We start from the raw sequence: 12,865 nt of genomic DNA, 5'->3' as shown, positions 1-12,865 counted from the left end.
TATTTTATATTTTATATTTTATATTTATATTTTATACTTTATATATCAGTCCTCTGATATACTTTCCAGAGGACTTGGGGGCTGTTTTAGACAGGCACTCTATTTTCTTTGGCCCATTTCTTCATGATCCGGATGATGTACTCGACTTGCGTGTTACCCGTGCTTCTCAGTAAGTGGAGCACTTCTCGAAGGGTCTCTCTGAGAAATAAGTGTGAAAGGACAAGAATGCAAGAGTAGAGTATTAGTCGCTCAGTCATGCCCGACTCTTTGCGACCCCATGGACTGCAGCCCACCAGGCTCCTCTGTCCATGAAATTTCCTAGGCAAGGATACTGGAGTGGGTTGCCATTTCCTTCTCCAGGGGATCTTCCCAACCCAGGGATCGAACCCAGGTCTCCTGCACTGCAGACAGATTCTTTACCAACTGAGCTACAAGAGAAGACCTACAAGAATGCAAATTAACAGCTAAAATAACTTGTGACAGTTCTTCGCAAATTAACAGCTAAAATAACTTGTGACAGTTCTTCACATCCTTCTAGCAGGCATATCTGCCTACCCTTTTCCTGTGTTTTCATAAACCAATCACAGACTTCCTAGCTTTCTATTCTTACGGTGCCATAGTAAAATAGAAATTCTGTGAACTCCTCACCAATCTCAGTTTTCCTTGTTTGCATACACACACACATATACACATATATTTTTTTGTCTGAATATGACATAAATATTTCTGTTTCTACGGTTATTCTGTAGGACAGAATAGAAAGTGTGTATCAAGGAGCTGGGTTCAAATTCTGGCTCTGTGCTAACAGGTCACTTAACTTGACTGAGTCCCAGACTTCTCCTTTGTTTAATGTGGTAATAACCCCAAACTGGGTGTCACTGCCCTAAATGGAAAATGTCAGAAAGCCGGGGTATATGATCTCTTCAAGAAAAGTGACACATTAATAAATACAGAAGAGAGGAAAGTTAAGGACCAAGATTTGGCAAATATGCAGTATTTATATCTAACTAATTTAAATTTAATTAAATTAAAACTCATGTTTTAAGTAATACATACTAAATCTTCCCTGTTATGTCATCAGATCTATAGATGACTGCCTACTGATCCTCTTCCCTAAAGGTTCTCTCATATTTTCTACTTTTTCCCTCAAGTATCTTCTTTCAACTACCCAAATTCTTTTAAACTTTTAATAGTACTAGAAATATATACAAGGTAGGAACTAATTTTTGATAGATTATTTACTTATAAAATAGTCATTATCTTCTATCATATGTCAGTAACAAATACATTCCATGAAATTACTTTCAGAAAATGGAATTTCATTTTCAGTAGTTTAACTTTTATTACAAATGGAACTGTATGTCATGTAATTTTGTGTGGTCTAATGTCTCAGTATTTCGTGAAATATTAGAAGGCAAAAAAAAATTAATTTCTAACCACACTCACTCCATTTCTAATTCTTTGAGGTCTAAACTAAGAGACACAAGAAAAAAACCAACAGGCAAAGAAAAGAGCAGAAGAGATTGAAAAAGACATTGCTTGTGAAAATGGCAGTATAAAACTTAAACTTTCATTCATCATTCTAAAACGTCATTATAACTTTTAGTTTTCAGACGACGTTACCCAGGAAAACAATTGTTACCCCCCAGGAAACCAGCAAGTGCACAGAATAGTGTCTCTTGTCCGTCTACTTACTTGGGTTCCCTCCCAGCCAAGATCATCTGGAATATGCCCACACAGGCACCCCGCTTGCCTTCCCAGTATTCAGGGTTGGGGTCCAGCCTCTCTAAGACATCAAATGCTTTGGCTGAATAGTAAAACTGGCCCATCTGAATAAAAGAAAGTATTGTGGTAATACTTGTAATCAAAAGATCCCACAGAATGAAACTAAATGTAAAGATACCATGAAACAGAACTACATAACGTAAGTATACATAAAACAAGTGCATGGGTAATGACAACATTCTTAGTTAGCAAATTAACTTCTATTCCTTATTAAAACAAGAAGGGAAATCACAGTTTGTGTACATGGGTTCAGTTTAAATCCCCTTACCTTCATTAAGTTTTCAGCAATACAACATTTCTTCTACATATAGTCAAGTTATGCTATAATCAACACATTTGTCATTTCTTCTAATTATATTCTATTCTTGAGGATAAACACCAATGACTGATCCAAACTGGTTACTTTTTAAGTTTCCTCAATACATTCTATAGATGACTACTTTCATTCATTTTCTGCTAATTTGATCATGTTTTACCCAAGAGGATGGTCTTTCCCTGACCTTGGCCTTGTCATCTCAGAATGCCTAGATGTATACTGACTCCTAAACAGCAAACCTCTTAAATATTTAATTCATTTTGACAAACTTCTTTCCCAAACACACTACACACTTCCATGGCCTTGTACAATATGCTATCATTAAATTTTGCTTAGATGTTGTTGTTGTTCAGTCGTTAAGTCACATCCAACTCTTTGTGACCTATGGACTGCAACACACCAGGCTTCTCTGTCTTTCACTTGCTCCTGGAGTTTGCTCAAACTCATGTCCTTTGAGTCAGTGATGCCATCCAACCATCTCATCCTCTGTCGCTCCCTTCTCCTCTTGCCCTCAATCTTTCCCACCATCAGAGTCTTTTCCAAAGAGTCAGCTCTTCACATCAACTGGCCAAAGTATTGGAGCTTCGGCTTCAGCATCAGTCCTTCCAATGACTATTCAGGGTTGATTTCCCTTAGGATTGACTGGTTTGACCTCCTTGCAGTCCAAGGAACTCTCAAGAGTCTTCTCTAGCACCACAGTTCAAAAGCATCGATTCTTTGGGGCTCAGCCTTCTTTATGGTCCAACTCTCACATCCGTACATGGCTACTGGAAAAACCATAAGGACCTTTGTCGGCAAAGTGCTGTCTCTGTTTTTTAATATGCTGTCTAGGTTTGTCATAGCTTTTCTTCCAAAGAGCAAGCATCTTTTAATTTCATGGCTGCAGTCTCATAAATATATAGGGTTACTAATTTCACTGAAGTCTTCAAGTTGCTGGGAAATCCTCCCTTACTTAGTGTGGTTTAATTACTTCTTCTTTTCCATAAACTGTTGTTTTAAACCTTTGCCAATTTTCTTAAGATCTCTATTGCATTCTTAGCATAGCATTTTTCTCTACTTCATAGGGAAGACACAACTTTCCTGCCTTCCATTCAAATTATACTTCATTACGCTGCCTATCTCACAGAAAGAAGTGTTCTTATTCCTTTTCAAGGTTAATCCTTCTTTCTATGTTCACCTAAAATATTCTCTTGGTAAAGAAACACACCAAATGATGTACATGTACAGTTTAATGACTATAATGTCAACACAAGTGTAACTACCACCCAAGTCAAGAAACAAAACATTGATAGCAAAACCAAAGCTCTGGGTCTCACTTCTATACCACAGCCCTCTTTTCCCGTTTTCAGTAACTACCAGTCTGACTCTTATGGTCATCAATTCTTTGACTGTATAGTTATATCAGCTTTGTATATACGTTTAGACAACATAATTGAGTGCTGCCTCTTAGTATGTTAACTATATGAAATAATGCTGTAAATGTTCTTCTGTGTCTTGTATATGTTTTTACAATTCATCTATATTGTTGGATATAGCCCTAGTTGGGTCATTTGCTAAAGCCTTTTTATTTTGAAATAATTGTAAACTGACAGGAAGTTACAAAGATAGTACAGAGTGGTCCCATGGAACATCAAACCCAGGAAACTGACATAACTACAATGTATGTGTACACTTTTGTTATTTAATCAAGTGTGTCAGACTCACGTAACCACCACCCCTATTCAAGACAGAACTATTTCATCACCACAAAGCTGTACTCTCCTCCCAGCTGACCATTCCTAACCTCTGGCAATCATCAATTTTTTTCTACAACTCTATAATTTTATCATTTCAAGAATGTTTTATATATATATGTATATATATGAAATCATATATCAGTTTTTTAAAGATCATGGCTTGTGTTATTCTCATTGAATCTGTTTCCTAATCCAATTCTCTTCTGTACCTAGGAGTGTTTTCTCAGGCCTCATGCAATTCAATCTAGCTGCAGATTTGACATTTTCCTTCCTTGGCATTTGATAAAATAGCAACAAGAAAAACAGTAAGGAAAAATGCTTTTTTTCTCTCTCCTGGTTCCTTCCTTTCCCTTCTGTTCATCCTCATCATCTGTTTCTTTTACTGACTCCTCTGTTTCTAACCCTTAAATACTGACTGGTGTTCCACACGGTTCCTCACCCCATTCACTGGTTACTCTCATTCTTTACCATACTCTGCTGCTACTACCACCACCACCACCATTAACTTCTGTTAACTTCTGAAGTCACGTCTCTAACCCGAACCTTTCACATGCATTCCTGAGCTCTGGGCTCACCCTGATTATTTCCTACTATAATATTTCTACTTGGGAGCCCCAAACACACTTCAGATTTAATGCATCTAAAATTGAACTAAATTCCTGGCTTTCAGTGTTTTCTTTCCCTCTGCCTTCTCTAACTCACTTAATATCATTGCCATCCACCAAGTTCTATTAAACATTTTCAAGTTTCCTATGTTTTAAAACCTTTTCCATTGATGTGATTCACTTTATTTTTGTAATGATTCACTTTGAAATGAGCTATTATTGATTAAGTTGATACTAGACTCTCTTTAATGTTTTCCTGTCTTTTGAACAGGAAGAAATACTCTCCAAATAGTTTTCAGAATTTGAGGTTAGTTTTATAAAAAGCTTTTAATCTATAGGATAGGGCCCCAAACTCTTCCCTGTCTTTCCAACTCCCTACACACACACACATACACATACACACAAAGCTCCTCTTTTACTAAATCTGACTCCACTTTTTCTGGTTCCTTTGTCCTTCCTGTCTACTCTTTGCACCAAGATTTCCCAAAGGTTTGGTTTGCAACTCTTTATTCTTCTTACTTGACTCCCTTATCTGGGAAATTTCACTGTTTCTCACGGCATCTACAGAGAAGGCAATGGCAACCCACTCCAGTACTTTTGCCTGGAGAATCCCATGGACGGAGGAGCCTGGTGGGCTGCAGTCCGTGGGGTTGCGAAGAGTCGGACATGACTGACGCGACTTAGCAGCAAAAGCAGCAGCAGGGCATCTATTACTGTTGAAATGGTGATTTCTCCAAATCTGTCTCTCAATGTCAGAGCACACTGTTCTTCTTTTCTAATTTATTTCTTTGGCTGGATCAGGTCTCTATTGCTCTGCATGAGCAGGGGCTACTCTCTAGTTGCAGCGTGCAGGTTTCTCATTGCGATGGCTCCTCTTGCTGTGGAGCACTGGCTCTAGGGCAAGCTGGCTTCAGTTGTTTTAGCAGGTAGGGTCCGTAGTTGTGCCACTCGGGCTTAGCTGCCCCACAGATGTGGAGTCTTCCCAGACCAGGATCGAATCCATGTCCTCTGCACTGGCAGGCACATTCATAACCACTGGACCATCAGAGAAGTCCAGAGGCCACCATTCTTGAGCTTCAGAACCAAACTTCCAACTACTAGATTAATATCTCTACCTGCATGATACCTAAAGAGTCATAGCCTTTAGAAATCTCAAACCTCCTCTCTAAACCACTATTTCCGTACACATTATTTTCACATTTCATTTATATGTATACATGTTTTATATACACATAAAATCCTGCCTATCTCTGAGTTTAGTTCATCTATAAAAGGGATGACATTTCTAATATCACTATGTGAATTCTCTCACCTATGACCATTTAGTCTCTAGGACACTTTTCCCTAACATTTAGTCAATGTACCAATGTGATAATGATCTTCACTTTCCCCTTATATTTCACTTAGACTCACCTTGTAGCAGTCATTAGCAATGAGCTGTAGGAGGCTAAAGGACTCGCCAGAGGTTTCCATCTTGAGATAAAGCTCCCAGGCTAGTCTTGGTTTCTTATTCATAATGTCTACAAAGAGAAACAAAGATTTATGTTTTCTAAATATACACGAAGTACACTTCTGCATCTTGCTAGTCTATGGATTTGGTTTTATGTTAGAAACATACTAAGTAATAGTAAACAGTGAACATTTTACATGGAAAGCTTGCAATGTTGGCATTAAGCTGGTTCCCCATCAGGACTCTACAAACAGTGCTTAAAATACTTGTTAGGCTTCAGGTAAGTATGTCTTTTTAGACTGAATTGATTTTCAGTAGTTCTCACTTTGCTCATCTGCTTAAAAAGTCATCTATCATTCATTCAATCTCACTCATACAGTTTCAGCCTCACTTAGAAGATCTAATTGCTAAAATTTTCCTAAGACATCAAAAACTTAGTGAACATTTTAAATCCAAGTGAAAAAAAGGAACAAGAAAAAACACTGGAGAGAGAGAAAGACAGACAGAGATGATAGGCTATACACACACACACACACACACACACTCACACACACACACACATATACAGCACACACAAAAATTATGTTTTTGACATTTTACTACTTTTCAGGCCTGCACCATAGTGAAAAGATAAAATTAACATAACAATATCATTTAGCAAAAGAAACCAAAGTAAACTGAGACTCTGGAAGCTGGAACATGCTAAAGAAAGAATTTGGCATCTTTTAGGACTGTTGGTGCTAGGTCACTGTCATATGGAAGAACTAACCACAGGGTACACTTATATAAAGACATACACATGGCCACCTTTACTGAGTAGCATTAATAACACAATCTCAGAGTTTAACCACTCTACAAAACAAAGTTAGAAAACACTCAATAAAAGGAAGATTCCTCTATAACATTTAAAAGAAGACTCACAGCACCGAGCTAACCAACTGAGGTAAATGTAGTCATTTTTCATCTTCTCACTTTGGATTAAAAGGAAAACCTGCAAGAGGAGGGAAAAGGGAACAAACACTCAGATGCTTTTACAGTAAAAATATCCACAGCAGCTTGCCTTAGACTAATGAGCATTATAATGACCAAATTCTACACAGGCTGCTAAGAAAAGTGAAGGATAAAATTGTGGTGATTTTAACACATTTCTCTCAGTTATTGAGGCTTCCCTCGTAGCTCAGTCAGTAAAGAATCTGCCTGCAATGCAGGAGACCTGGGTTTGATTCCTGGGTCAGGAAGATCCCCTGGAGAAGGAAATGGCAACCCACTCCAGTATTCTTGCCTGGAGAATCCCATGGACAGAGGAACATGGTGAGCTACAGTACATGGGATTGCAAAAAGTCAGTCACGACTTAGTGACTAAGGAAGAGCACTCAGTTATTGATATCACAAGGTGACATGAGGTTGGTAAGGATATAGAAGATTTGAACAGAATAATTAACAACTGCACATACTACTGGGTGATATAGCAAGTCTTAACAGATTTTAAAGGATTTGTGTTATACAGACCACACTCTATGACCACAATGCAATTAAGTTAGAAATCAAAATAACCTGGATATATATATTTCCCCATCTGATTCATGTTGAGGTTTGACCGAAAACAGCAAAATTCTACAAAGCAATTATCCTTCAATAAAAAATATATTAATTAAAAAAAAACCTGGAAAAGATAATGTACATACTTGAAAATCATGAAACATGTTTTAAAATAACTCACAGTTAAAGATAATAAAAAGATCATTTCTAAACATGATGGAAATTGGAAAACACTTAGAATTTCAATAATAGTAAGTTGAATCATTTGTTGAATAATAATAAAACTGAATCAAGTAACTCAACTGAAATATTTTGAATCATTTGGATAATCAATCTATGGAGTTAGAAATCAAGATAGTGGTTAGCCTTGTGGGAAAGGGACTGACTCCAAAAGGGGATGAGAGGGTTCCCCAGGTTATGATAAAATTCTATTTTATGATCTGGGTGCTGACTATTTGGGTATGTTCACTTTAAAAATCCATCAAGCTGTGTACTTTGATTTGTATACTTTTCTCCATGTATGCTATGTCTTTATAAAATTACTCCAAAAAAGGAAAACATGAATGTGGTTATATGTGTATGTCTCTCAATATGGACTGTAGCTCGCCAGGCTCCTCTGTCCATGGGACTTTCCAGGCAGGAATACTGGAGTGGGTTGCCATTTCCTTCTCCAGGGCATCTTCCCCACCCAGGGATCGAAACCCGCATCTCTATGCCTGCTGCACTGACAGGCGGGTTCTTTACCACTAACACAACCTGGGAAGCCCCATAAAATTTATCCAAAAAAGGAAAACATGAATGTGGTCATAAAATCTATGTATTTATTTATATTGTACTTTTTAATGTTACCTAAGAACAATGGAACTTTCAATAATCCTTTAGCTTTAAACATGTATTTCAGTGAGAAAAAGATAACGTTTTTAGATAGAATCATTCAAAAGTCTTCAAAAGCAGGTACCTACCTCTTCACCCTCACTGGTATTGCCAGTTGCAGCTTTGGCTTGGGCATAATTAAAGTTAAAGATGTCATCATTATAGAAGTAACTCTGAAAAACATCCCGAGAACAGGTCACATTAAGCATTAACATATAAAATATAAAAACAACAGTTACACCAGATAAATACAAACACAATTTTGAGGAATTAGCTGATACCACTACTACTCTCACAGTAAAAGGGTCATCTCCAAAAGTATCTTACCTGTGACATATTATATAGAGTATTTTGTATACAAAATCACCTAGAAAACTCTATACTGACCTTAAATGAGTTGAGGTAAATCAAGACATCATCAAATTGCTTAAGCAGGAAGAAACAGGAAGCCATGCACTGCCTTCCCGGTATTGTATCTGAAACGGAATGGGAAAAGAAACCAGGTGTATTCATGAAACTAAAAGTTCTCTTTAGCTGAAATTTGAGTTAATTTATAATTTAGCGACAAGAAATGTATTCCAAGACATCCTTCTAGATTCTGAAATTAGATTCTGTTCAGTGGACAGAACCTCGGCGTGTGGAAGTCACAGTCCTCAAGAATGACCAATAATCTCTCCTGCGGTTAACTCAGTCCCACACGAGCATGTGTCCTTCGGACTATAGTTTTCCCTAGGTCTTTGTTCCAGGGCTTTGATTCTCTCTTTCAGCTCCAACACCTGCACATTCAACTAATATGAATTAGTACCCATCATTACACACCTAAGACGACCTAACACTTCTGATCTCAACTGGAGGAATATTTGGCCATGGAACCATCTGATACTGATTCTGACCAACTTGTCTGATAACAGATTCCTATTTGAAGTGGCAGAGGATACGTTTAATACCCTACCTTCACCACGGTCACTCCTGATCCTCCTTCCTCTGTTCACTTTTTCCCCCGTAACACTTACCACAGTCAGATATACTATATCATCTATTTCTTATGTCTATAGTTTTTTCTCATTAGATTGAACACTGCACAAGGGTAGGGGAATTGGTTTGTTTTGTCTACTGCTGTATCCCCAACACCTCAATAAATTTTTGTAAGAATGAAGTGAAATGGGGAAAGAAAATATTATCCAATAAATGGTTTTGGTGAAACATTTGAAAGAAAATAAATTCTCCAGGGGTGATCAGAATATTTAATAATCAGTTCAGCATGAACACTGTTTGTCAGAATAGATGCCAACCATTGAAAACAGATACAGCCATCCATATTGGCTCATACTGGCTAACTATCAGCCCTTTTAGATGCCTTTTTCAAATCTTACACTGAATCTTGAATGATGAGATCAATAGTTTAATAACAAAAATGAAGCCATGAAACTACTGCAAGATATAGGTGAATATTACATAACTTCAGGAATAAAAAAGTATTTTCTAAGCTTGATATCCATGTAATAAATCATTATAGAAAAGATAAATAAGATTTAAATGTTTTCATATGGGAAAAATACCACAGGCAAAGTTAAAAGCAAATGACCTACTGGAAAAAGATCTATAGCATGACAAAAGTTTTATACCTAAAGAGCACTTGAGAAATCAATCAAAGTGAACATTTCAAATAAAAAACAGGATCAAATTTTTAAAACTTTTATAAACTAGAGAATGTACTTATTCTCCTCTGTTTATGCATCCTCTTATCCCATTTTAGCTGAGCTGTTAAGAAGGGCTAATCTAATATTATCTCCTGTGTCTGAGTTCCTGCTTTACAATGGGAAGCCTAACAGATATATCCCCGGACACAGAATCAAACTTCACCAGTCAATATATGACCAACTCCAGTGATAAATCATGCTCACATGTACAGATTCAAACATACCGCATTCACTAGCTGATCCTCCCACCAACTGGAAGAACTGCTGGGCGATTTTCATATGATCCCTCTAAAAAACCAAGCAGAGCTGATAAGAGGAATAAACTGAAAATATATCATTGTATTACACTTTATGGTTTCAACATATCTGTCAGGATTTAACATATTTTAAATCTGTAAACAAATCTTTAAACATATTTTACATATGTTTAATTTTAAACATATTTAACGTATTTATTCTCCTCAAACCAGCAGTACTAATTTTTATTAGCATCACCAACTAGAAAGTGACAATATGTAACTGAATTATAACCTAGTTAGGATCAGATAGAAAAGAAGAGAAAAAAAAATTCAATTCCTAAATTCTATCTTAAAAGTACCTTCATTAAATGAACTCATTCATTCATTTAACAAATATTTATTGCTTTTATCATATATCAGACCTGGTGGTAGGAGCTATGGCTAGAACAAGGAATAATTTATTAAGGAAAATCATTAATTTATTCAATAGCTATTTACTGCCCATTTGAGGCACTTTGGAGCGAGCTGGAGATAAAAAGATTTATTTACATCCCACTTCGCTCCATAAAGAACTTACTATGCCATATTCAGGTGAATAAGAGCTTAGTTTTAGTCAGTGTTTTGTATTTATAAAAAGCTTTCCCAAAAAAACAATTATTCCCATTTTACAGATGCCAAAATTATAGCTCAGAGGTATGCAAGGTTAAAAAAAAAGCCAGTGAAAATAAGAATGAAGTTTTGCAATGATTTGCTGTTGTTATTAGATAAACACACTGTTCAACAATTGGGCTTTTTTTTCCTTAACAAAGCAGTAATTCTTAGGGCCATAGTTCTCTATTATTTTTAAAAATTTTATTCTATTCTACTTTATTTTTTGGACAAACCACATGGTTTGTGGGATCTTGTTCTCCATCCAGGGATAAAACCTGGGCCCTTGGCAATGAGAGCGCCAAGTCCTAACCACTGGGCCACTAGAGAATTCCCTTTTTTGGTCTTCAAATAACACAGAATTCTGTCACAATGGAGTTTGGATTGCTGGATATGGAGAAATAAAAGGAACTGCAGAGGAGCCTATTTGTAAGCTTATTAGTAGTTGAACTTTAACATTCATTTTTATTTTTTCCACGCACTGTAACTTCACAAACTATAGATACCGGTGGTTTTATACTCACCGAACACATTTCCTGGCCAAGGGCAGCATTGACTACTCCTTTGAGGATGTACTCCTGGAAATGTGGAATATCAGTAATTAATTTAAAAGGAACATAAAACTAAGAGATATCTCTCAAAAAAATCATTTGCATCAACTCAATGCTTTACATATATTATCAAAAGTTACCCAAAGTCACTTTGCTCTGTTCTATCCCTGGTAAGAATAAAAGAATTAGGAGACTTTCATTTGGTTCTCAGGAAAGTGTGCATATAACAGAATTCATCATATTTGTAAATTCTCAATCATAAGCAGAAAAACTCAGTGGACATGCATAGGAGTTTTGTTTTTATTTCAATTCAGTGGAAAAAATTAACCATAAAATATTTATGTAAAAATTTTTACACTTTATCAGCCACTGCCCTTCTCTGTGACCATATCACACACACACACACACACACACACATATAATTTTCCCTTTCCAGTGATATAATAACCTTCCTTTGCTAGTGATTCCTTTCCTCAAAAATAAATAAATAAATAACAATAATCTTCTGACTCTCATTTGTAAGGTATTCTCATTTTGGAGTCCTGAGGCCTTATCTGTATCTCCTTCAGACTTGGTTCTATTCTTTAACAGATACTCTCCTTAGCTTTATGAATTTTTTTTTTTTTTTTTCACCACACGAGATCTTAGTTCCCTGAGCAGAGATCAAACCAGTGTCCCCTGCAGTGGGAGTATGGAGTCCTAATGACTGGATCACCAGGGAATCCTGATTTTTATGTGGATACTATTTTTATTTAAGACAGATCTTAAAAAGAATAAAACAAAAGATGCTGAAGCTTTTAATACACTTGAGAAATATACCAACTTAGATCTGGAAATATTTTTCAGTCTTTCACTCAATAAGTGGGATGCCTAGTACATGCTTCGCGTTCATGCTTAGCACTGGAGACACAATACAAACACAGTGTCTGACTTCGAGGAGTGAACAACCAGCAGGTGACAAAGACACAGTACAATCATACTGGTGACGTAAGTTTCCATGTCTAGTTTCATCAGAATTCTAGATTTCAGTATTTTCAAACCTCAACCCTTTTGAGGAAATGACCATACTTATGGGAGTTTACAAATATCAAAAAAGCCCAGAATATTGAGTCTCATATCAAAAGTCTCACGTAATAGTCCCAGATCAACATACACAACTTTCCAGAGTCTACAGGCAGGAATCTTCTCTAACATGCCTTCCAACTACCTTTCAACAGAAATTCCACCTTCAACAGAACTTGGTTAGTAAAAATGTAACACGTTGTCAATTACCTGAGGAGTAGTAGGTTCCAGATCCTTAATTAAGTTATAAGCTTCTTGTACATCATCTGAAATATAGGAAATAAGTAGCCATATTAGTCTGTATCCTAGCAAACTTTTCTGAAACAGTCGCCCCAAATGATAAGGTAGGTCCTTTAAACAT

General features: G+C 36.5%; 1 protein-coding gene across 8 annotated transcripts in view; it reads right to left on the bottom strand.

Annotated features, from left to right (window-relative positions):
* The window catches only part of IFT56 (intraflagellar transport 56), a 50,234-nt gene that overhangs the window by 10,223 nt on the left and 27,146 nt on the right, over positions 1 to 12,865 (bottom strand). For 3 of the 8 annotated variants that reach the window (XM_081533131.1, XM_081533127.1, XM_081533133.1), the window contains exons 10-18: positions 12,715 to 12,770; positions 11,416 to 11,469; positions 10,229 to 10,292; positions 8,692 to 8,780; positions 8,394 to 8,477; positions 6,814 to 6,883; positions 5,856 to 5,962; positions 1,696 to 1,829; positions 3 to 198 (exon numbers count right to left, since the gene is read on the bottom strand). In XM_081533131.1, coding sequence (XP_081389257.1) covers positions 87 to 198; positions 1,696 to 1,829; positions 5,856 to 5,962; positions 6,814 to 6,883; positions 8,394 to 8,477; positions 8,692 to 8,780; positions 10,229 to 10,292; positions 11,416 to 11,469; positions 12,715 to 12,770 — 770 coding nt within the window. In that variant the 3' untranslated portion in view covers positions 3 to 86. Of the gene's footprint in view, positions 1 to 2; positions 199 to 1,695; positions 1,830 to 5,855; positions 5,963 to 6,813; positions 6,884 to 8,393; positions 8,478 to 8,691; positions 8,781 to 10,228; positions 10,293 to 11,415; positions 11,470 to 12,714; positions 12,771 to 12,865 lie in introns of those variants that run through there. The other 5 variants (XR_014066433.1, XM_081533132.1, XM_081533130.1 and 2 more) reach the window with 2 other exon arrangements.

The sequence above is a fragment of the Giraffa tippelskirchi genome, chromosome 10 (genome assembly GCF_054371585.1).
Source record: "Giraffa tippelskirchi isolate mGirTip1 chromosome 10, T2T-mGirTip1v1.2.pri, whole genome shotgun sequence".
In the NCBI taxonomy this organism is placed as follows: Eukaryota; Metazoa; Chordata; class Mammalia; order Artiodactyla; family Giraffidae; genus Giraffa; species Giraffa tippelskirchi.
Note: the sequence above shows the minus strand (reverse complement) of the source record. Positions and strands in the feature narration are given on the sequence as shown.